The sequence below is a fragment of the Talpa occidentalis genome, unplaced genomic scaffold (genome assembly GCF_014898055.3).
Source record: "Talpa occidentalis isolate TD23 unplaced genomic scaffold, MPIMG_talOcc4v2.1 talOcc4.6, whole genome shotgun sequence".
Taxonomy (NCBI): domain Eukaryota; kingdom Metazoa; phylum Chordata; class Mammalia; order Eulipotyphla; family Talpidae; genus Talpa; species Talpa occidentalis.
In genome coordinates, this window is record NW_023604972.1 from 119608124 (window position 1) to 119630612 (window position 22489).

At 39.7% G+C, this 22489-nt stretch overlaps 1 protein-coding gene across 6 annotated transcripts in view; it reads left to right on the forward strand.

The window, feature by feature from the left end:
• The window catches only part of DAB2 (DAB adaptor protein 2), a 149321-nt gene extending 133355 nt beyond the window's left edge, over positions 1-15966 (forward strand). For 3 of the 6 annotated variants that reach the window (XM_054688479.1, XM_054688478.1, XM_037530622.2), the window contains 10 exons: positions 80-160; positions 574-600; positions 825-878; positions 1287-1349; positions 6158-6811; positions 7781-7943; positions 11701-12330; positions 12890-12999; positions 13581-13651; positions 15208-15966. In XM_054688479.1, the coding sequence (XP_054544454.1) occupies positions 80-160; positions 574-600; positions 825-878; positions 1287-1349; positions 6158-6811; positions 7781-7943; positions 11701-12330; positions 12890-12999; positions 13581-13646 (1848 nt within the window). In that variant the 3' untranslated portion in view covers positions 13647-13651; positions 15208-15966. The remainder of the gene's footprint in view (positions 1-79; positions 161-573; positions 601-824; positions 879-1286; positions 1350-6157; positions 6812-7780; positions 7944-11700; positions 12331-12889; positions 13000-13580; positions 13652-15207) is intronic. The other 3 variants (XM_054688481.1, XM_054688480.1, XM_054688482.1) reach the window with 3 other exon arrangements.
• The last annotated feature ends 6523 nt before the right edge of the window (positions 15967-22489 follow it).

Here is a 22489-nt window from a genome sequence, read left to right on the forward strand (position 1 = left end):
CTGACTAAAACTGATGGGGGACAAAGGAGAGAAAATGATAAGATTAAAATACTGATAAAGATGCTTTCTCTTGCTTCAGGCTGAGCCATTAGTTGTTGATCTTAAGGATCTTTTTCAAGTTATCTATAATGTAAAGAAAAAGGAAGAAGAAAAGAAAAAGGCAAGTAATTCCTTATATCGACCTAAGAAACATGACTATATTCAGGATCATGTTTCAATGTTATGCAAACAGATTGCCTGGCTAGAGAGTTGGCTTCTATGCAGCGCCTCAAATTATAAAAATATGTTGTCTGTCTTCCCAATGGACCAATTGATAGATGGAGGCTCTTTTCATTTCTAGTCCCTGGCTCTTTAGTCCCTGTAACTTTTACATTAATTCTAAGGAAATAAGAAACTACCAATAACCCTATTCAGTTCCAGTATTGATATGAAAATTGGTGGGGGGATGTAGAGCAGAAATAATATGCAAGACTCTCTCTTCCTTTTACCTGGGAAGCCATGCATATATTATTCTGTAATTGAACTCTTTAACTGTAATTGCTCAGATCACTGAATTTGTGTTTTTCTTTTTAGATGGAAGAAGCCAACAAAGTAGGAGAGGTAAATCTGCAACTTTTCTCCTTGTACCATGTGCATGTGATGTGTATAAGCCCTTGTCTGCTACCTACCCGAGCACCCTTCTAGTTCATTACTATGTGCTGATGACCCCTCTGCTGATGGAAGATGTGCAAGTGAATGATTGATGCCTAAATAAATCATAATTGCTTAGGAAGCCGTACTACAGGAAGTTAAATTAAACCCTTAAATATTTGCCATCTTTTCAGAATGGGAACGAGTCCCTACTGACTTTTGATGAGCAAGCTAACAAACTGAAATTGGTATGTATGTGATGCTTTATGATTATTGTTTATCTGAATATGGGTTCTACTTCCTATAGATATTGCTAATGCCAAATCTGTATAGAATCTATATGAAAATTCAATTGCAACATCCAGTTTCCTAAACATTACTATAACATTCATGTCTATATTCAAAGTAATTTTTTTAGTAGACACATCTGAATCTAATCTGAATACCTTTCTAATGGTGTGGACCAGATGGATTTGTTTGGGGACATGTCTACACTTCCTGACCTAAATAGCCTAATATCAAATGGGCATTAGTTAAATGAAAATCCAGCTGTGACAATATTTTCCTAAACTTTTGTTTAGGAAACAATTTTAAAAATATACAAAGTAACCTTTTTTAGTAGATACATCTGAATCTAATTCAAATACTTTTTTAAGGGTGTTGACCAGATGGATATGTTTGGGGACATGTCTACACCTCCTGACCTAAATAGTCCAACAGTAAGTCTCTGTTTTTAAATTTGCAATGTAATGGAAATGGCATCTATAAATCAAATTGGCAATTACCTGGAAATCTTGATTATCTCACTAAAACTTGGTGACTGCTGATTTTTCTACAGAAAGTGTAAATGACTACTAGAACAAATTTACATTTAAGTCACCATGATACCCTACCAGCACTAATTCAGACATATTAATATTGCTTAGAAGTTAAATCTGAGCAATAGGTCAGGCAATGTAGTCCTTTTTGATATGACTTAGGATCTGAAGGAGCTGAATAATAATCTTTGGCATAAGCCTATTTGAAGGAAGTATGTTTGTTAGATAATTCTTTGTAAAGCCTTTTGGCCTCTTTCCTTCCCCTCCTTTATTGTTATAATTCTTTGTAAAGCCTCTGGCTTCTTTTTTCTTTTCCCCTTTATTGGTATTTAGCAGCATAAGCTTGGTGTGAAGTAAGAATTAAAACAAACAAGTTATGTTGAACAAAATTCTGTCCTTGTTTTAAAAAAAATTACTCATTCTTTACAAGATATCATAATGTATCAAGTTTTCTTAATTTTGCTTGATCCATCACAACTCTGTGAGAATGGAGCAATACTTTCCTTTACAGATAAGGAAATGGTGGTTCAGAAGGGAACTCAGTTACTGAAGTAAGAGGTCCGGATTCAAGGTTTATGTCCAAGTGCTCAGGCCTTACAAAAAATACCTCAAGTGAAATTACCTGTGTGATATTTTGAATAATGACTTGCAACTTCTATTATTTATTTAACAATTCCTTGACTACCTGTTCTTAGTAAGGCACAGAAGTGAGTGAGATGCATAACGTCAATGACTCATGGAGTGTACTATCAACTGGGGAGCCCAGCATTAAAACTAGTCACAAAGACTATTAATTGATATTAATTACAGGGAATTTATCTGTTTAGAGATTCAAATAATGCCTGAGTGAGTTTTGGAACTTGAACATAAGAGAAGGTAATAGATGGGAAGAAAGGAAGGCAATAATTAGACAAAAAGGATATCAGTCTAGAGAAATGGGGAGAAATTATCTATGTAGGAGTCTATATCAGGGAATTGTCAAGCAAGTGTACATGACTAATATGATGCAAATTCAAACCGCTGCAGACTGAAGACTAGGTAAGAGTCTCACTTCCCAGAATACTGCATAAAATAAAGGATTAAAAATGTTAAAATAAAAATTAAAGGATAAATGATACAGGGAAGGACCAGGAGCTATGTACCCTCTTCTCTACCCCCAACTCCATGATATTTCACAACGCATAATAACATTTCAGAGGCCCTACAAAGCCTCCAGTATAGAAGTCTGTTTAATATTCTTTGAAACAATGGGGCTTATCACTTATCTATAGGAACTTTATCATGTTAGTGCCATTCTAAGGACAAATTTTTTGGACTACTGGATTAGATAACCCTGAAAGACCCATCATAGCTATGAGGTCCTTTGATTCCTAGGCAATGTTGTCTTCCATGAGTAGCTCCCTCCCCAAAGTAAATCAGTATGTCCCTACTTTCCAAATATTTCTGACATTTAAACAAGAATATTGAAAAATATCAAAGATCTCAAAATATGAAGTGGAATGTGAATTCTAGGCAAGGAAACTGTTTAACCTGCTTCTGTAGACTTCTAGAAAGTTCTGAAGAAGGAAATGAAAAACAGCATGGGTAATTCTGAGTCTCATTTATACTACATTTCATGCAGTCTAAGAATTTTAGTTTATAGAAATAAATGCAAATTTTAGGCAAACTAGCAATAAATTAAAATAATAAATACCATCAAAGTAGATGGTATCTGGTAAGTAAAGAACACTAACAGTGTACATAGGTACTGGTTGAAATTTGTCAACTTGTACTTACATATTTGACTCCATGTTCACAAGTTATAAAAGGTATCTCTCCATTCCTGTGAACATGTACATTCAAGTCCTACAATAATTTTTCTGGAAGACATGAGAAGAGGAAGAAATCTAAATTACCTAGACTGTATTAGTGGTTCCTTGATATACCCCTTTTCTCAATTTTTGAAAAATAGTATCAGGAATTTCAATTAAAATTTATGTTGCAAACTAAGTGGCATCATGTAGAATGCAATTTTTATGGGAAAACCACTTGAGTAATCAATACATTTCCATATTAATCTCAAAACAGAACCAAAAAAGGAAAGAAATATAAAAAGCATTCTCTCTAGTTTTAAAAACTTGACCATTTGAAAACAGTTATTATGACCAAACTGTCAGGCATGACCCCCATGAAGGAGGTTGAATCTAGTATAGAGATCAATCAGGAGATAAAGCACAAGTGTCATGTATACGTAAGATGTTGATTTGAATTGTGTCTTTAAAGTCTGTAGGAAAATAACAAGTTGGCTAGAATAAGCTACATCCTATCGTGGATTGTTTTGAAAGTCCATCTAATGAAGTGTATTTTAGTAAAGTAAGTAGCAGGAAGGGGGAAGTCCAGGTGTGGGAACTGGAACAGTTAGGTGAAATTAGTGAGATTAGTTACCCGAAGAGTTAGACTGTGGAGCTCAGTATTTAAGCTTCGTGCCAACAACTCTTCAGTACCCTACTTGTCCCACTTCTGGGAGCTCTTAAGGCCTGCATTTCACATTCATGTCACTGGTGCTTGTCTCTCAGGTGCTCAAATAATGCCAGGTAGATACAGTGTTTATAATTCAACAGTTAACGAAGTCTTGATCAAGGGAATGGATGAAGACTTGTACATCTTTGAGTTGTAGCCAGTGAACTAGACTTTTTAATGTTGAATAACAACAAACCCAACCTGAGGAAAGCCTTATACATTTTACTTATAGGGTGATTATTCAGAAGTCTAACACTGTGGCTCCTGTTTGGTGTCCTAAGAGCTTCTTCTGAAGTATTTGAAAAGGAGGACACTACCAGCTGTGAACACCCAACTGTTCTAACCCAGAGGTGGCGCATAATAAATCAATAAATACTGAAATCACAAGCTTTTGTAATACATTTTGTCCTACCTTTTGATTGCTGAAGATCCCTCCATTAAGAGATATTCCAATCCATTTCTTTGATTATTTTTTTTAATTATAAGTTCTTTCTTCTGACAAATTCTTCTGGTTAGAAAGCAAAAACCTGAATTTTAAAAATTGTGTCTTTATACCTCACATTAAAGGAAGCCAAAGGACAGCATGCCAGTCAGGTCTGATGGAGGACCTCAACTTTCTAAAAATTTTGGTTTTTTTTCTTATAGCCAAGGAGGACTATTCAAGCCCCCTTTTTACCTGTAAGCTTGAGAATTTTATATTCCCTTGAGGTTGTTTTTGTCTCAGTCATCAAAATATTTAGTAATCTGCTCAGGGGAATGCTGTATCTCTAACAGCCATTTTACCAAGGCATTTTCCATGGTTTGTATTCTTCTGTGATAGCATAGTTAGGTATTTAATTGGCCAAAATCAGTCAAAAGGAAGGTCTGAGATTATAGCAGCTCTTTCTCAGATGAACCCCAGTTTATGTCATTGACTTGAATAAAGACAGGTCAGATTTATCAAATTTGCTACTTTTTATATGAGGATGTCTTACCTAACAAATGAGTCGAAATAATAAACATACCAGAAAAATGGTAGAGGGGATAGAATTTGTAGAGTTTTGCATTTAATATGTCTTTCAAATTAAATTATAAACCCACAGATTATATTATATATAAATTAAAGGGAAATTAAAGATTGGTAGACTTTATCCATTAAGTACATGAGGCAATTGTCACAACACAGACCACTCTAAGCTATCTTATGACAAGCTATTTATGATGTTAGATTATATCTGCATTTTTAAAAAGATTTATTTATGTATACAAGCACTGGGATACAGGCCAGAGATGTGGGGGTGGGGAATGAGAGGATTCACCAGAACACAGTGGGGAACAGATCAGGCAGACTGACTGAAGTACACTACTGAGGGGAGCAGCCGGGGAGACAGGAGAGGTCTGCTGCACCATGTGGATCAGCCCTGGCTAGGGATCAAACTTGTGCTGCAGTGACTGCGGATAGCTTCGTAGTGCTGACACTTAACCCCTTGTGCCACCAGGGAGGCCCTATATCTGCATTTTTGAGTATCATTTTCTTCAAAGCATATAAACAAACAGAGTATGTACAAAGGGGAGACTATCATGATAGGATAAAATTTAGCTAATACCTTCAAAAAGATCCTTAAGTATTTACAAAGTCATATATAATAGGCTATGGTGTAAAGGGTAATCTTTTTCCTACCTTCAAAAGATAAGCCAAGTATAGAGAAATGTATTTGACCTTAACTTTCCTCACAATCAGGACTATAAACTATGAATATATTTGTCAGTGGATTGACCAGTTGGGGTCCCACAGAAGAAACTTATCAGGTCGGTGGCTGAGCTAGGTTTCTGATGTCATTTCTTCTTTTGAGCTTAATACACTTGGATAATTGGGTAGAGTGACTCCCAATGAACTCCATTTAAGACTTTCAAAGGCATGAATTGAAACAACAATGACCATGAACTCAGTCAGTCTATAAGGGTGAGTGGAGACTTGACTAAAATAAACAACTAAGATTTCACCAGTAAAGATGAGACTTAAAGAGACTGGAAAGGGAATAGGAAGACCTATTCTACAATGAGTAAATGCACCTAGGGAGGTGATGAGAGGTAGTAATAATGATCAACCAGTTTGTCAAGACCAAACGCAACGGAAATTTTGATAATCATGGTCATTTTATGAGCGTTCTCATTTGAAGGCACAAAATGGACTAACACTTTCTTTTTTTTTTTCTTTCCAAATATGATAGGAAAGCAAAGATATCCTGTTAGTGGATCTAAACTCTGAAATCGACACCAATCAGAATTCTTTAAGAGAAAATTCATTCTTAACAAACGGCATCACCTCCTGCTCCCTCCCTCGACCAAAGCCTCAGGCATCTTTCTTGCCTGAAAATGCCTTCTCTGCCAATCTCAACTTCTTTCCCACCCCTAATCCTGATCCTTTCCGTGATGATCCTTTTGCACATCCAGACCAATCAACACCCTCTTCGTTTGATTCTCACAACTCTCCAGATCAGAAGAAAGAGAATTTGAGTAGCTTGTCTTCTCCACTGAGTAACGGGCCTCTGAATGGGGATGTTGATTACTTTGGTCAGCAATTTGACCAAATCTCTAACCGGACTGGCAAACAGGAAGCTCAGACAGGCCCATGGCCCTTTTCGAGTACGCAAACACAGCCAGCAGTGAGGAATCAAAATGGGGTATCTGAAAGAGAACAGAACGGCTTCCATGTCAAATCCTCCCCGAACCCTTTTGTGGGAAGCCCTCCCAAAGGACTCTCTGTACCGAATGGCGTAAAGCAGGACTTGGAAAACTCTGTCCAGTCCTCACCACAAGACTCCATTGCCATTATCCCACCTCCACAAAGTACCAAACCAGGAAGAGGCAGAAGGACTGCTAAGGTGAATTGTCTTCTCCACATAACCATTGGCAGAATGCATGTTCGTTACCAAAGGGTGGTGTGATGCAAGCTCTCTCTTTCCTGCTGCTATTGTAGTTTCCTGTGTGGCTGTGAAATAGAAGGTGGGATAAGACACACCGTTCTCCAGGAATACCTTCCTCTAATCGCTTCTTACTCAACAGTGTTTGTCACGCCCTACTTTCCGTTTGCATGCCTTGTCACTTCTTATTAACTAAACACAAGTTTTTCCATTTTTTTATGCTGCTATGCTTCTGTACCTCGGGTAAGTTTGATCATCGTGTTCTGGAAGGGGAGGGTAAGGGTCTTGTGATTCCTTTTATCCCTTCCCCACACTAACACACACCCCCAAGCAGCTCCCACATGGCATTAATGTCCGAGGTGTTGGTGTAAAACTCCTAAGTTTGCTCCTCTTTTAAATACTTACTGAATGATTCATTGTCTCATTGTCTTAAAAGAAACTGATGTATTTACTATTACCACTTCATTGCAAAGCAGCTGCAAATGCAATTCCTCTAGGTGTCTTTCTCTTTGGAATATGCAGGCCAATGATTAGCCTAAAGTATCATCTTATGCAAACTGATTTCAAATCCAATGGAATGATCAAAAATAGTTAGATGATATATTTATAATTTTCCTTGCTTTCTGAAAGCTTTAAGCGTTAGCTTGTAAGGAGACCAGACCAAAACAAATCTGCAAATAAGCAAATTAGATTTCACTTTAAACATACCCATTGTGTCAGTTACCAACACCCAATATGCTGTTCTTTGCAGGGATATGTCTCTCTCACTCTCTCCTTTTTTTAATTTTTTATCTTTTTTTAATGATAGGTTATTAATAACAGAAAAAATTCTTTCTGTGGTTCTCAAACTTAAGGTACACAGTAGGAGCAGAATAAAGCTGCATCTCATGGTTACTGATGACTCTTGTATCTCCCTCTCTGCCCTGTCAGTCTCCAGCAAATGATTTGCTTGCATCAGACATCTTTGCTCCTCCCGTCTCAGAATCTCCAGGCCAGACTTCACCTACAGGACAGTCTGCAACTGCACAGCCCAACCCTCTGGATCTCTTCAAAACAAGTGCTTCTGCCTCAGTGGGGCCCCTTGCAGGTCTAGGTAGGTGTGAGAGATGGAGTTAGGATGGATTCTGTTACTTCCACTCACAAGATGATGATGCACAGGAAGAAGTCACTTCGTTTCCTGAAGTCCCCAGGGCATACAATTTAAGCATCCTAGGGGAACGCTTCCCCCACTCTTCCTTAGGTAGAAATCTACCCCCATTTGGTACTCTTGGCTCATAGTTGAAATTTGGCTCCTTGGGTTTGGCATGTGAGAAGTGATCCATTTTTAGTTTTGCACTTACCAATGGGTACTGGTTTCCCAGAGATAAGCATAAGCTATTCTGCAGCTCAGACCAGCATAATGGGGAAAAGGGCTTGAGATGAGAGAGCCTTGTCTATGTCCCCATTGGAAAAAGTAGCGACATGCATGCCATGTATGTACAAGCTTGTCATTACTAGATAGAAGTTCTATCTCTTTTAAGCTCCCAGCCCTCTTGGAAGGATTATATGCCCCAATGGGAATTAAGTCTGAAGCCAGTGAAAGTCATCGAAGAACATTCTAGGTTCTGAACCCCATTCCATTCTAGGCAGATGGTGGATGTGGGATAGGCATATATCCAGATCAGTTTGGCTTGCTCAGTGTTTTAATAGAGTTAGAAGGTATTGGAATCTGAAGTTGAAAAGACCAAAGAAATAAGGGAAGAGGTGGGGTTTTCTCACACACCTAAGATGTGCTGCTGCTGTCATTCCCTAATGTTCATTAGCCCACGTGAGCCTCTGAGCCACCTGCAGGACAGTGGGGGCATTCACCTCTGAGAGCTGGCCCTGTTGCTCACTGTCCACAGCCTCCAGAAGCATTTTCAGAAACCCCAGGAGTAGTCTTTGCTGTCTTGATGGGGATTCCTTTTCCCTTTCTGCTTCTTGGCACCTCTGCAAGCTCCACATAGACTCCAGCTCTGGGAAAACAGCTGAAGAGGGACTCTCCTTATCTTTGTAAAACTTTACTGTATCTGCTTCCTGCAGAGTCAATCATCAAGACTCTTCAGGACTCTTTTTTTTTTTCTCTGCCACTTTCCTGCAGAAGAAAATATTTGGGTCCTGTCATATTAAATCAGTTTAATCATACCTGGAGCACAGTGGCAAAAAGGGGCCAAGAGCCCAACTGCAGGGTGCCCAAAATCCATGTGGGTGCAAGCCAGCTTGTCCCAGCTCTCTACTTGCATTTCACCATCAAGAGAATCTCCCTAAGCCTTCATGTCTCTTGGGGGCTTCTCCCTGTCTGCATCACTCTTTTCCTGCACCCCAAGTGGAGCTGATCTGTGCTTTTCTTTACAGAAGGGTAGAGACCTTACAGGCAGAGCCCAAGACTAGATCTCATCACAGAGCTTTGTAGTCTAATATCAATGCCCTGAGGAAATTTTACAGCCAATATTTAACAAGTCAGCCTGAAAATACAGCTGGTCCCTATAACTGTTAATTTATTCAGAGGAAGGGAAGAGATTTGGCTAGGTGCCCCTGGTGAGGCCTTAGGATAGACAACTGCAGAATACTGATGACTCTTCCACGTTTGGACATGGATCTCAAACTGAGCTCTACAGTATAGCCCCTGTCCACTCGCAGGGATCCTCAGCCAAACCATGGAAGGTTGTAGGTCTGGCTTCCGCTAGACCCAGCTGGGGGACTGTCTCCACTGGAGAACTGGGGGGTGGGGGGAGGCTATTGTTGAAAGCTGAGTCTTCAGCTTTGACTAACTACTCTGTGTTTTAATCTAGCATCAGAAGGTAATAAAATTAACTTTTCATACCCACACTCTCTTTTTTTTTTTCTTATTGCCCCTACTTTCTCCAGGGGACCTTAAATGTCTTGGAAGCACAATGTGTGTAATCTGGTAGATGGGAAAGAGGGCAGCCATCAGTATATACTAAGAAAGTCATTAATTTCTAGAAAATATTTTTTTTCTTTTTCCACCATTCTACTATCGATGACAAAAGTCACACATTTTCCTAAGGGATGACAACAAAAATGATAAAATTCTACCCTAGTTATTATTTTTGAGTGACTGACTTTGGTTTAAAAAGTTTTAAATAGATTTGTTTTAAAACACTAACAATGACTTAGTTCAAAATAAACCCACTTTTAGAAACCTACAAGAATTTCCTCCATCAGTTATGAAAGGAATATGTTTAGTTTTTAGTGTAAATTAAGTCTAATTTCTCTATCTATGAAAACTGTTTGAATTAGCATTTCATTAAAAAAATAAAGGTCCTGTCCCTGGATGCCAAAAAAGCACCACAGAAGGATGGGGTGCTGGATTCAGAGTCAGTACACCCAACTTTTAGTCTCCACTGTCACAGACTGTGACCTTCCCGATTTAATAATTAATCTTCTTAACCCCACTCATTTCTGTGAGCACACCATGATGAGATGGGCTGGAGTTAAGTAAGAACAATCTTCAATATTAAGAAAATCCAAGATAAACTTTCTTAACACATTGGTCTCTAAAAATCATCTTCAAAACATCTCTGGAAACAAAAACATCCCTTACTCGAGTTTGAAGGCCTTTTCTGAATGGGGTGAGAAAGCTTTTACAACTAGATAACACTCTGCTTCTAAGCTCAAAGCAAGTAGGTTTTGAGAGCAGAACATCATTTATAAATAGGTACCGGGCGGAATTTAGTTCTGCTGGTGATGACAGTTTAACTGGGTCGTTGATACTTAGAAAGAGGCAGGAGAGAAAATGCTCTACATATTACAGTAAGATGGGGGGAATGAGCCTCTCAAGACAGGAGGGGAGCAAACATGGTAGTGACAAGGATTTTAGTGATTTCACTGATTCCTGCTCCGTGCGGCGGGGCTACAGGAGAGAGAACGATCCCTCCACAGCGCTCAGATGCCTGGACACAGGTCACTGGTTACCTGGGAAGGTATTACCCTCACATGGTCTTCTCTCTCTCCCTTCCCCCTTCAAATACTCTGTTCTAACTTCTGTCAAGATTTAGTGAGTGACACATGGCAGGCAGCACTTTTATTTGAAACAGCTCTCCCATGATAACCAGACTTTATTTTTATATATGAAAGTCTAAAACTATTTTGGCATCAGCTAAATTTTATCATCCCTTAATATAGCTGTGTCAACCTTGGCAGCAGCAAAAAGCAAGGAAATTTTGAAATGGTTTCTTCAGGACACAAGCCTTTAGCAGCCTCATACACACACATGATAGCTGGTTTGTGTAAGACCCCAGACATGAATCAGCTGCAGTGAAAAACTCACATCAGTGACTCAGAGTGCCCAAAGGGGCATCTTAATTAACTACTTCATAACCAGTGTGGTTTGTATTTGTAAATATAACACTTAATAAATAAGTCCATACCACTTATAGACCCTGTTCTATTTGAAATGCACTCTCTCTCTCTTCACACACATACACACACACATAAACACACACATGTATGCATGTATGTACTATGTATACATATATATGATAAAGGCACACTTTTTTCATGACTAGATACTGCTCTATACTACTCATATAATGAGACAAGCTTTTTTTAAAAAATCATATCAAAAAGAACATGAACTTTGAAATGTCGCCAGCACTGGAATGCTAACTATGCTATTTAGCTGGTTAAAGTTTAGTGATTGATGTATAGTGATTAAATCCCTTGAAGCCCTGATTTTGATGTCATCCTCAAAACTTGAAGGTGTTGGCCAATAGATGCTTCTACAAATACTCCCTTGTTGTTCTTTCTGAAACTCAAGAATTCTGTTTCATGCTTGTTTTCTAAGAAGTCCTCTCTCCCTCTTCCTTCAGGTGGTGTGCCAGTTGCACCCCCTCAGACAGCACCCTGGAGCCCAGCATCTTTAGTATTCAATCAGTCAACTCCAGTGGTCCCAGGAGCCCTGATGGGTGGTCAACCTGCAGGATTTGGTCAAGCAATCGTTTTTACCGCAAACCCACCTGTGGCGGGTTGGAGCCAGCCTTCATCCTACGCAGCTTCACCTTCCCCTCCAGCCCCTGCTGTTTGGGGCCCATCAGCATCAGTGGCACCCAATGCTTGGTCATCAACAAGTCCTTTGGGGAATCCTTTTCAGGATATTTTCCCACCACCCTCTGGGGCTGCCCAATCCTCTTCTATGCTCTCCTCTCTCCTGGCCACTCCTCCTCAACCACCTCCCAGAACGGGCCCCCCAAAGGACATCTCCAGTGATGCCTTCACTGCCTTGGACCCTCTTGGGGATCGAGAAGTCAAGGAAGTGAAAGAAATGTTTAAAGACTTCCAACTGCGGCAACCACCTGCTGTGCCCGCAAGGAAGGGAGAGCAGTCTTGTTCTGGGACTTCAAGTGCCTTCTCCAGTTATTTCAACAGCAAAGTTGGCATTCTTCAAGAGAATGCAGACCACGATGACTTTGATGCTAATCAGCTGTTGCAAAAAATCAATGGTAAGCTACCCACACTCTGCCTGTTGTTCCAACTATACCAACCTGTACTTCCACAGTCATATGGGCCTATAGTCCCTCAGGTGAACCCTCTCCCACCTACCGAAAACTTTGCTCTCTCTTTCTCTTTTGTCATCAGTTGTTATGGAGACAACCGTTGACCTTATGGTGCTAATTTACCTTAGTTAACTGCTTCTAAGGACTGGCCCAATGCTGCCCTCTTGTGACAATACTTAAAAGGGCTGCCAAATCATTGATACAAAATGGGTGGTGGTACCTGGAGGGCCGTATAATAAAGCCTCAACCATACATATTCCATGGACCTATGTGGGGGAATTCTGAATCTCCTCCACTTCAGGTAAATGTGCATGGCTTCTGTGATAAATTTGCCTGTTGTAAGCACTGGAGTTACTAGTATTTTGGTGGTGATTTTTGTTCCACTGATATATATTTCAGAAAGTATGGAACTAAATTTCAAAAAGTCTTTCCAGAGAACAGTATATATCACCTATATTTGGGGAAATCTTTTTGTCAACTGATTTCTCGGGTTTTTACCTTCTAGAACCACCAAAGCCAACTCCCAGACAAAGTGCCCTGCCAGTTACCAAATCTGCTGACAATGCATTTGAGAACCCTTTCTCTAAAGATTCTTTCAGTTCATCACAAGCCTCTGTAAGTATCAACCACTAGAAGTTCCAAAGTCCATGCCTCACAGAGCTACCACCACCTGGATTAGCCTTGCTTGTCTATCGATTTTTTGATGGTAAAACATGGTTAAATGAGATTGATCATTGAGAACCATCACAACTTAAACATCAACTCAAAGTAGAGAAAGATTATTTCTGTAGGATTTCTATCCTGCTTGAGAAAACTATACCATATAGAGAAAGCCCTTTGTTTTTTCACTTAACCTAGCTTATTAAAGCATTTTGAGAGAAAATTAAGCCAAAATACTTCTTAAGAAATCTTCCAAAGATTTAATTTCCTAACTTCCCACCCATACTGCCTTAGCTCCTAAAAATCATACTCCCCATTAGGGGAGGACAAATTCACCTGAGCCTTGGTCTAGAAGTAAATAATAAATGTATACAACCAGTTTTTATTGTGCAGGAAAGCACAAATCACTAGAGTTCCATGTAATATCTCATTCGCCCTTAACCTAAGTAATGTTTTAAAGAATTTGAGAAATCTTAATTTTAGGGTTATTTTTATAACTGCTATTTTACCTATTAGTGGATGGTTTTATCTCCTAGATGGTTTCTCCTCAATCTGCATCTTCTGATGTATATAGGGATCCTTTTGGAAATCCTTTTGCCTAACTTCCGTAAGTAGAAGGTTTTATTATTCTTACCGTGGGGAATTTGGTGAAAAAATGTGGCACAGGGTGTGAGAGAGAAATTGCAATTTTAGAATTGGGAAGAAGTAAAAGCTTTAATTTAGAAGTAAATAGATATAATGGAAATCTTTACTTAGCTAACTCAGTAATACTAGACATTTTAGAAATCTTATACTTACAAAAAGTAGTAATGTAACTGTAAGGATATGGTCTTCTGTTATATTCTTTGTTTTGATATTTCAATTATAAATAGAAGTTAAACTAAATAAATACATCACAACTTTCTAGTTACCTTACTATTAAAGCTTTTGCAAAGTTCCTAGTAGTAACTGGTTTCCCTTAGAAGGTACAAAATCAGAAGACTAACCAACAGGTCAGTTAAACAGAGGACGGTCACAGCTCTTCTGCCCCCACCCCTAAATCAACATATATTTCTTTGTGAGGGGACCCAAAATTAGTCTGAAATAGTTTGATGGTATTAAACCCAAAAGTGGTGACAACTGCCAATACCTTCAAAAGCAGTACAAGTTCCAGTGACTCTACAGGTTGATTTTTCTGGCTAGAGGATTTTTTCCTAGGTAAGTTAGCAGGTATAACCAGCTCCCCCTGAGACCCAGGGAGGGCCATTGAGACATCTTTCTCAACAGTGAGTGTCAGAAACTTTTTCTGTTCTGAAAGCTTGAAATTAGTGGGGAAAATGAGGCCTATCCACATTTTAGAAAAGGGAGGACAGAGTTGATGAGGTGGAAAACAAGACTTATCTTATTCAGTCCTGCCCCATTCATGTCTTGACCCGATGATAATTTAATTATTTTAGGTAAATAAAACTCTTCTAAAAATTGAGATTACTTGCAATTTGGATCATTGCTCCTCTCCCCAGTTCTATAATTACATTGTTTCTTAAAGTACTTTTCCATAAAATCTGCTTCAACTAACTGGGTGAGATTTTTGAAAAGGCAAATTCTTGACACCCAGGCCTAAAGGATCCCCTTTAGTGCTGAGGAAAAGCTTTTGTTTAACAAGCATCCAGGTGACTTCTAATGCTATGAAAGCATTGACTACATATTTAAGAGCCAGAAATCTTAATAGAGACTCATTACTTAGATTATTTTTTTTATTGTAGTAAAGTTGGTTTACATTGATATATTTGTTTTAGGGATTGTATGGTCTAACTTCTGCAAATGCATGTTTCTGTGCTTGATCCACCATTAAAAACCCAAAAGTCTTCCACCAAGTGAAGGCTCTTTTATCATTTGGTCTTGAAGGACCAAAGGATAATTTTGGTCAACCTGATAAACTAGTAGATTGGGGGATGGAAAGAGGAGGCCTCTCCTGGGGGACAACAGCTAAAAATTTTGAGCACTTTTATGAATCACTTTATTACATGTTCTACATTTATTATCTTATTCAATCCTCATATCTCCCTTAGGAGATGATTGCTGGCTTTAATAGACATAATTTTAATAATGACTTGAGAGTTAACACATTGATATTCAATCCAAAATTTCTAACCAATGGTTTTTACTTTGTCCATACTTCTGTAGGAATCCGGTGTGCTGACTCCCCAGAGAACCAAAAGGTTGACCTTAGTAGTCAAGAAAGCTAATGGCCAGACAAGTCCTTACCTCTGCCCTTGTTCCAGCTTTGACATATTATCTGCTGCCTTATTTCTTGCTGCTTCTTCCACTTGTAAAATGTCTTTCACTTTTTGTCTAGGTTTAAAGCTAAACTGAATCTATGGCTTTAAATAAATTAAGAATCTAAACTCTCTAGCTTAAATGTAAATGAAGTAGTTTCCCTATTTGAATACTTGCTGATTGCATCCCTTGAGCCTTCTAGAAAACTATTTACCAGGTACTCTCTGGGAGATGCAGCTACCACAACATTTCAGATCATGTGGTTTTGAAAAAATTATTTAAATTCTTACTGTTCAAAGTTGTTTGGGATTCTGTTTTAGAGTATAAAACCTAAGGAATATCATAGATCCAGGCACCTTCTTAAGTCTTGCTTCAGACCATCATTTACAGAGAATTTTTACAATAAAATTGATGCAAATCCAACTTTTCCTAGGCTGTTTGGAAGATTCTTTTTAAAGATATAACTTCTCCTCTTTCTGATGATTATTTTTCTCTCAAAGGCAAGATTGTTCCTTTTCCAATTTCTTCTCAGTTATTGCAAAGGAGGGAAAAGGATAATTTATCTCTTCACTTCTTTTCCCTCTGATTCTCTTTTCAGTCAGTTTCACTCCTTGCCCCATAGAACATTATTTACCTTATACAAGCAGCAGAGTCTTTCAGGGCAAACAAATCTAATGATTCACAGAGCTGAGACCTCTCTGCCTTCTCAGTAATCGCTAACCCCAGTAACTAGAGTTACTAATGGGCACAACCTTTATCCTTTCTGTGGAAGCGGAGACTCTCCTTTTGAGCTGAAGTTCTAGAAGAGCAGTTAAAATTGAAGAACAACTAAACTCAATGCAGCAATGAAGGACTGTATTCTGCAGATGTCAAGATGTCAAACATACAAGATGCTCATTTGGGACCATGCTCAACCTTAACCAAGTAACTGGAAAACTTTCTGGATACCACAATCTCATAGTTAACTAGGAAGATAAATAGGAGGGGAGGGGAGAAGCTGTGGAAAAAGTATTTGGTGTTATCATCGAAAATCTAATGTCTGCAGTATTTTTCTTCTCATAACCTTGGAAACTTTCCCAGTTCATTTTCAGTTCTATTGTTATCACAGTTCTGAAGGGTTTGTTCTTGCCAAAATGAGTTAATTTCTTTTTGTCTATGTTGGGTTTTTTAATGTTGTCTCTTGACCCCCAATGCTCAGGTTTTTGTGGGTATTAATCAACCACAATCAATGTTACCTTTACATGGAAGAAGAGGGTGACTGCTCAGGATCTAAACCAGATGGTAGCCTGATGAACCTCTATTAATTAATCCCAAGTAGGACAAGCTCTAAGCCTGTGGTGTTATGGCTAATGGTAACAGCTGATCATGTACAGCATAATTTTCATTTGACTTCTTAGTCATTTTAAACACAGACTTGAAATAGTTATTTTATATTTTCAAATACCTAAATGTGCTAAACTGGAGGCAGTTATTTCTAGGTAGTGAATTTTTGAAAACAGATAAAATTTCAAAAGCAATGATCAGCCACACAATTGTTTTGTACATACTTCCTTCCTTGTGCACCTTTCTGTATGCAAATAAAGCTATAAATTTACTCATTTCAATAAACTGGAATAGCAGAAACTCATGCGTTACCATCAGTTTGTTCTAGTATTTGACCCCTGCTTTGGGTTGACATGTTAGGTCAAGGTATCAAATATACCCCCCTAAGGTGAGCTGGTGTTAGTTATAGTATATTCTGGGTTGTCACAAAGATGAAAAGAACTTGAAAATCTGTGAAACAAGACCATGAGTAAGTTATTATCACTGCCTTTTTCTCTTCTCTCAGACCAGTATACATCCTCTTCTCCCAGGGAGTTTAATGGGGCTAATGGATAAGACCTGTGCCAGAATAACCTCAACTGGTGTCTAGCACAAAAATCATTTTATTCATGAACTATTGATTCACACCTTTTACCCTCTGCATTCCCTTTTTCTGTACCCAGCAAACTTAACCTCATCGAAACACAACTGTGTGGGCTGCTCCAGCCTGGTGCAGGCCTCTCCAGTTAGCTTCTGGGTAAGAGGGGAAGGATGTTCAGATGTCTTTAGCACTAGGACACTCTTAAACATTCTCCTCTGGGATCAAAGGTCCAGGCTTTTACTCATATGAAGACTGAATCTTGGGGATGATGACCTTAAAGCAGGCCTTGCTTGGCTCTAGAAGTCTTGGTGTTAAACTTAATTTGTGTGAGGAATATGACAAAATTAGAGTAAGGAAAGGCTCACCAATGAGTGTGAAACTATTATGGGGTGTTCAGTATTACTACCTTTCCCTTCCCCTTACCTGAGACATTTAGCCTCTTTCCAATCACAACTAGTAGAATACAGGGAAACAGAAAGCAGCTTCCTGTAAGCCACAGATGAGCTGGAACAGACTGCTGATAAAATATGTTGCACAATTTATCTGGCTTTCCCAGATGTCCTGCTGTGTGTCTACCCACTGAAAATCTGTGCTCCTTCCATGGGGTTTACCCTACAAGCTCTTCCCAGACCTTAACCTTTGCTCCTATGTGCAAGGGGAGGACATTCCCTTTAGTGCAACAGGAACTACTGTTGGCCAAGCAGAGGCAGGTGCTTCCTGAAGTGTCCCAGCGAAGCAGGAATGCACCTCTTCTTTCCAGTCTCTTTAGAAGCAGTGGAATTCACACCTGCATGCCAGAAGTTCAGCTTTCATAGTAAACCTATTTCCCTGGAAGAGGATTGTAGGCACTAGATTGATCTAAGCTAAAAACTGAATTTAACAGCCAGCATGCATCCCAAATTCATACCTAAAAGCAATACAAATGGACAAAACATTGATGTTCTCATGATAATGTCTACTGTTTACAGAGCCTAATTTCGTTCTATTGATGCATAATCCTGTGTGGTGGGACCACGCACTGTTCTCTCATTTGGGAATATTATCCATGTTTTGAAATGACTGCAGTCAACCCCAACTCTGAAGGAAGCATTTCCCATGGTAGCTTAAGTAAAGCTACACTCCAGTAGGGAGATCTTTTCAGTCAATGATTTCAAACCCCTCTTTCAAATTATTAACCTTGGGTCTAGAGAGAGCCCAACCACATAAATCTGTAAACTTCCTGTGCTGAAAGCCTGGAGTGGGGGGGAGCAAAGGGGATCTCACTAGCTCAGGAATTTGGTTCGCCCTGCATTAAGCTGTTGAATGAGGACTCTGACCTACATTCCTGGAACAGGCTCAATACAAAGTCTTCGAGAGAAAGATAGGAGTTCCCCCCACCCCAAGTCCTGGTAAATATTTAAGCTATTACCGTTAGAGGAGATTGCTAAATAATACAATACCTAATTCTTGCTGGGAAATGTTATGTTTAACAAACTGCCTTCTATTAAAAATAACGAAGACTCGTGTTGTAAGTTCAGATGCGGAACGTGGACACACACAAGGTTGTGTCGCAGCAGCCCGTGAGCTTGTCCTAATTACAGTGATGCTGATGGACAAGGCCAGCCTGTGTCAGCTCAGCTCACCGAGCCCCTCATTTGCCCTTGCCTCTCTGAAATCGTATACTTAATTACTAAACCTCTACTATGTGCTGAAAGCATAATAGTGCTGCTTTCCAGAGAGACCTTGTGTGGGCTTCTCAGTGGCAAAGAGACTGGGCTTTGAGTTGACCAAAGATGAGATGGATAGCAAAGAAGCAATAAAAGAAAAACAGCTGAAAGTGCTCACGATGGAGACTTCTTTTTTTTTTAATTTTTAATTTTTTTTTAAAACAATATTTTCTTCCCCTTACCCCTTCAGGTTGAATCCCCATAGGATTTCCTTCCCCAAGGCACCCGGAAACCATCACCACAGTCCCCTGTGCTCCTCCCTCCCTCCCTCTGATCCCTCTCCCGCCTCCTCCCCTGCAGGATGTCTCTGGTTTGTAATTGTCTGTTTTTGCTTTGTCGTGTTTTATACTGTTATTATTTTCTTTTACACTGATCCCTTATTTGGTTCCCCTATATTCCTGCTATAAGTGAAACCATCCGATATTTTTCTTTATCCTTCTGGCTTATTTCACTGAGCATAATTCCTTCTAGCTCCACAATGGAATATTATTCAGCAATCAAAAAAGATAAACTCATGTCCTTTGCAGCAAGATTGAGATTACTTTATGATGTGAACTGTGGAGTTATCTGTCAGTGCTCTTCTCTTTGGGATGTCTTCATCACTGTTATTTTACTTGAATTGTAAGTAAGGGAAACCATGATTGTGCTTAAAGTTACAGGTGACTGAGTGGCCAGAGGCTGTGCTGGGAATGTTTCTGTCTTGTGTCTGAGGCTGCCTCCTCTAGGAATCTCCTCCACTGAGAGATCAACACAGAATCTTTTTTATTATTATTAAACTTTAATATTTTCTTACTTTGTTGTTTATTTTTGTACAGTGTTCGGTTTCTCCCCTCAGGTGTAGTCCCTGTAAATCTCCCACCGCTTCACCTGTGATCCATCACCATGGACCCTCATGCTCTCCCCTCCCCTGTTGTGACCCTCGCCCTCCCCCGCTGTGTGCCTCAGATCTATACTTTGCCTGCAAGTTTTGTCTTTTTGCCCTGGATCCCTTATTGAGTTCCTTTATAGTCCCCCATAAGTGAAACCAGCTATTTTTCTTTTTCCTTCTAACTTATTTCACTGAGCATAAGCCTCTCCAGCTCCATCCCTGTTGCTGTGGAATCTCTTGTTTGGGGGCAGCCTTCAAGGAGTTAACAGAGAGGAAAGAGGAGGAAAATGGAACTGTTGATATGACATTTGCCTTCCCGCTTCCCAGACTGGCTGAAGAGACTGGTGTAGAGCCTTGCCTGTGATTGGCAGGGCAAGAAGGAGGAGAAGTGGGCTTCTTTTCATGACAGACCGTGGGCACAGACAGTTCAGGACCCATGTGTCTGTAAGTGATGACTGGGCCATAGTAATGGAAAGGCTCACGGTGGCTGCAAATAAGTTGGGGGTTATTTTTCTCACATGGACGTCGAGGCTGATGGCTAATGGTGTTGGCTCAGCAGCGCAGTGAGGTTGTCAAGGACACAGATGCTTTCTTAGCTTTTCACTCCAACTTTTGTAGCTTTTGGCTTTCTCTTCTCATGTTTGTGGACTGCTGGTCACAAGATGATTGCATAACCCAAATCTGCCAGGACTCAAGGAGGGCAGAAAGGGGAAAAGCAGCACAACCAATGTCTGCAACTTGCATCAAGTGTTTCAGTTTTCCCTGAGGCTTCTCAGTACACTTCAGTTATGTTTCAAAGACTAGAATGTGGTCACATGGTCACTGCTGGTACACAGAAGCCTGGCACCTACAAGCGGCTCTACCAACTTCCACAGTGAAGGCAGTTAAGGAAGAAGCAGAACTGGTAAGATCATTTGTAGGGCATAGGACAAAATAAAATAGAGGGTCCAGGGGCCTCCCTGGTAGTGCAAGGGGTTAAGACATAGCCTATGAAGCTGTCCGCAGCCTCTGCAGTACAAGTTCGATCCACGGCCAGCCAGGGAGCAACCCACATGGCACAGCAGACCTCTCCTGCCTCGCCCACTGCCTCCCCTCAGCAGTGTATTTCAGTCAGTCTGCCTGATCTGCTCCCCACTCTGTCTCTGCTGAATCCTCTCACCCCCCCACACTTCTGGCCTGTACCCCAGATCTTGTATGCATAAATACATAAATCTTTTAAAAAATAGAGGGCCAATTGCTCAAAAAGCAGGAAAAAAGTGTCAGGTCATTAAAGCTTTTAATGCATAAACCTATTTTCTTTTTTCTGTACTCTCTCTTACTGTGATATATTTTATTTGCTATTTAGTGTCCTACATAAAAAAATTCAAATTTTAAAGCATTAACATAAATTTTACCATGACTCTTTCACTCATGTAGAAACTGAAAATTACACAATTTATATTTTATAAGTCACATATGCCCTATATTGATATATATACTTATTTCTGTATTTATGCTGCCCTATCAGGACAGTGAAAACACAACACAGGACCAATTCAGTTGCTTTTAACTCACTTCTTTACACATATAGCTGTACCTTTAGTTCACAAATGAGTAAAGAAAAAAACTTTGGGAAAAAGAAACTTTGACTCACCCTATCATTCTCTTGGGTGCTAGTGTTTGACACTAACTTATAATTAGTAAATATTTTTTAATTGTCAATATTACAAATATATATATTTTGAGATTTATTTATTTATGCATTCAAGAGCTGGGGTACAGGCCAGAGGTGTGGTGGGTGAGAGGATTTATCAGAGACAGAGTGGGGAACAGAACAGGCAGATTGAACTAAGTACACTGAGGGGAGCAGCAGGGGAGACAGGAGAGGTCTGCTGCGCCATGTGGGTTGCTCCCTGGCCTGCTGGGAACTGAACTCGTGCTGCAGAGGCTGCGGACAGCTTCATTGTGCAGTGCTTAACCTCTTGCGCCGCCAGGGAGGCCCACAAATATATTTTAATAAAAGTTGGCATCACAAAACTAGATCACTCTGTAACACCATACACAAGAATCAACTCAAAATGCATTACAGACTTGGATTTAATAAATTCTTATGAAGATCGCCAAGTCCCATGTCAGCAAATTTAAAAAGGATTCAATTATACCACCCATCATGCGTATTTTTCTCAAGATGCTTATTCTAAATCTTAACCCCAAATTACATTTGAGTAATTGAGCAAGCTTTAAAAAATACTGATGCAGGGTCTCACCCAAGAGCCATTAAATTAGAATCAGGTGAAAGGGGACCTGCATCATTGTTGTCTAAGGGTTCCGAGGTCATGCTTTTGTGCAAAGTGTGGTTTAAGAGAAGTTGATGGCCACATACTCTGAGACTTCCAAACACCTTGACCCTTTCTGTAAGGCCTGGGAAACGCAAATATGTGAGTGGGGATAAGGAGGGGAGAAGGGTCAGTCCTTTATGATAGGTTGGAGAAAATTGTTTCATCTCAGAATCTAACTTGCTAACAGGTATGTTTGTGAGCTGAGGATACCATATCTCCCTGCAGTCATCTTGCCCTCCCGCCATCAGGATAGATGATGGATCCTTGTGGTCGTGAATGCATGCCTGATGGCGGGCACCTGGAGTAGGGTGTGGGCATAGGCAGATGGGATTCACCTGGGCTGAGACTGGGCTTTTAAGGGCGGCGTCATGGGGACGCCAGCAGCAGCAGCAGA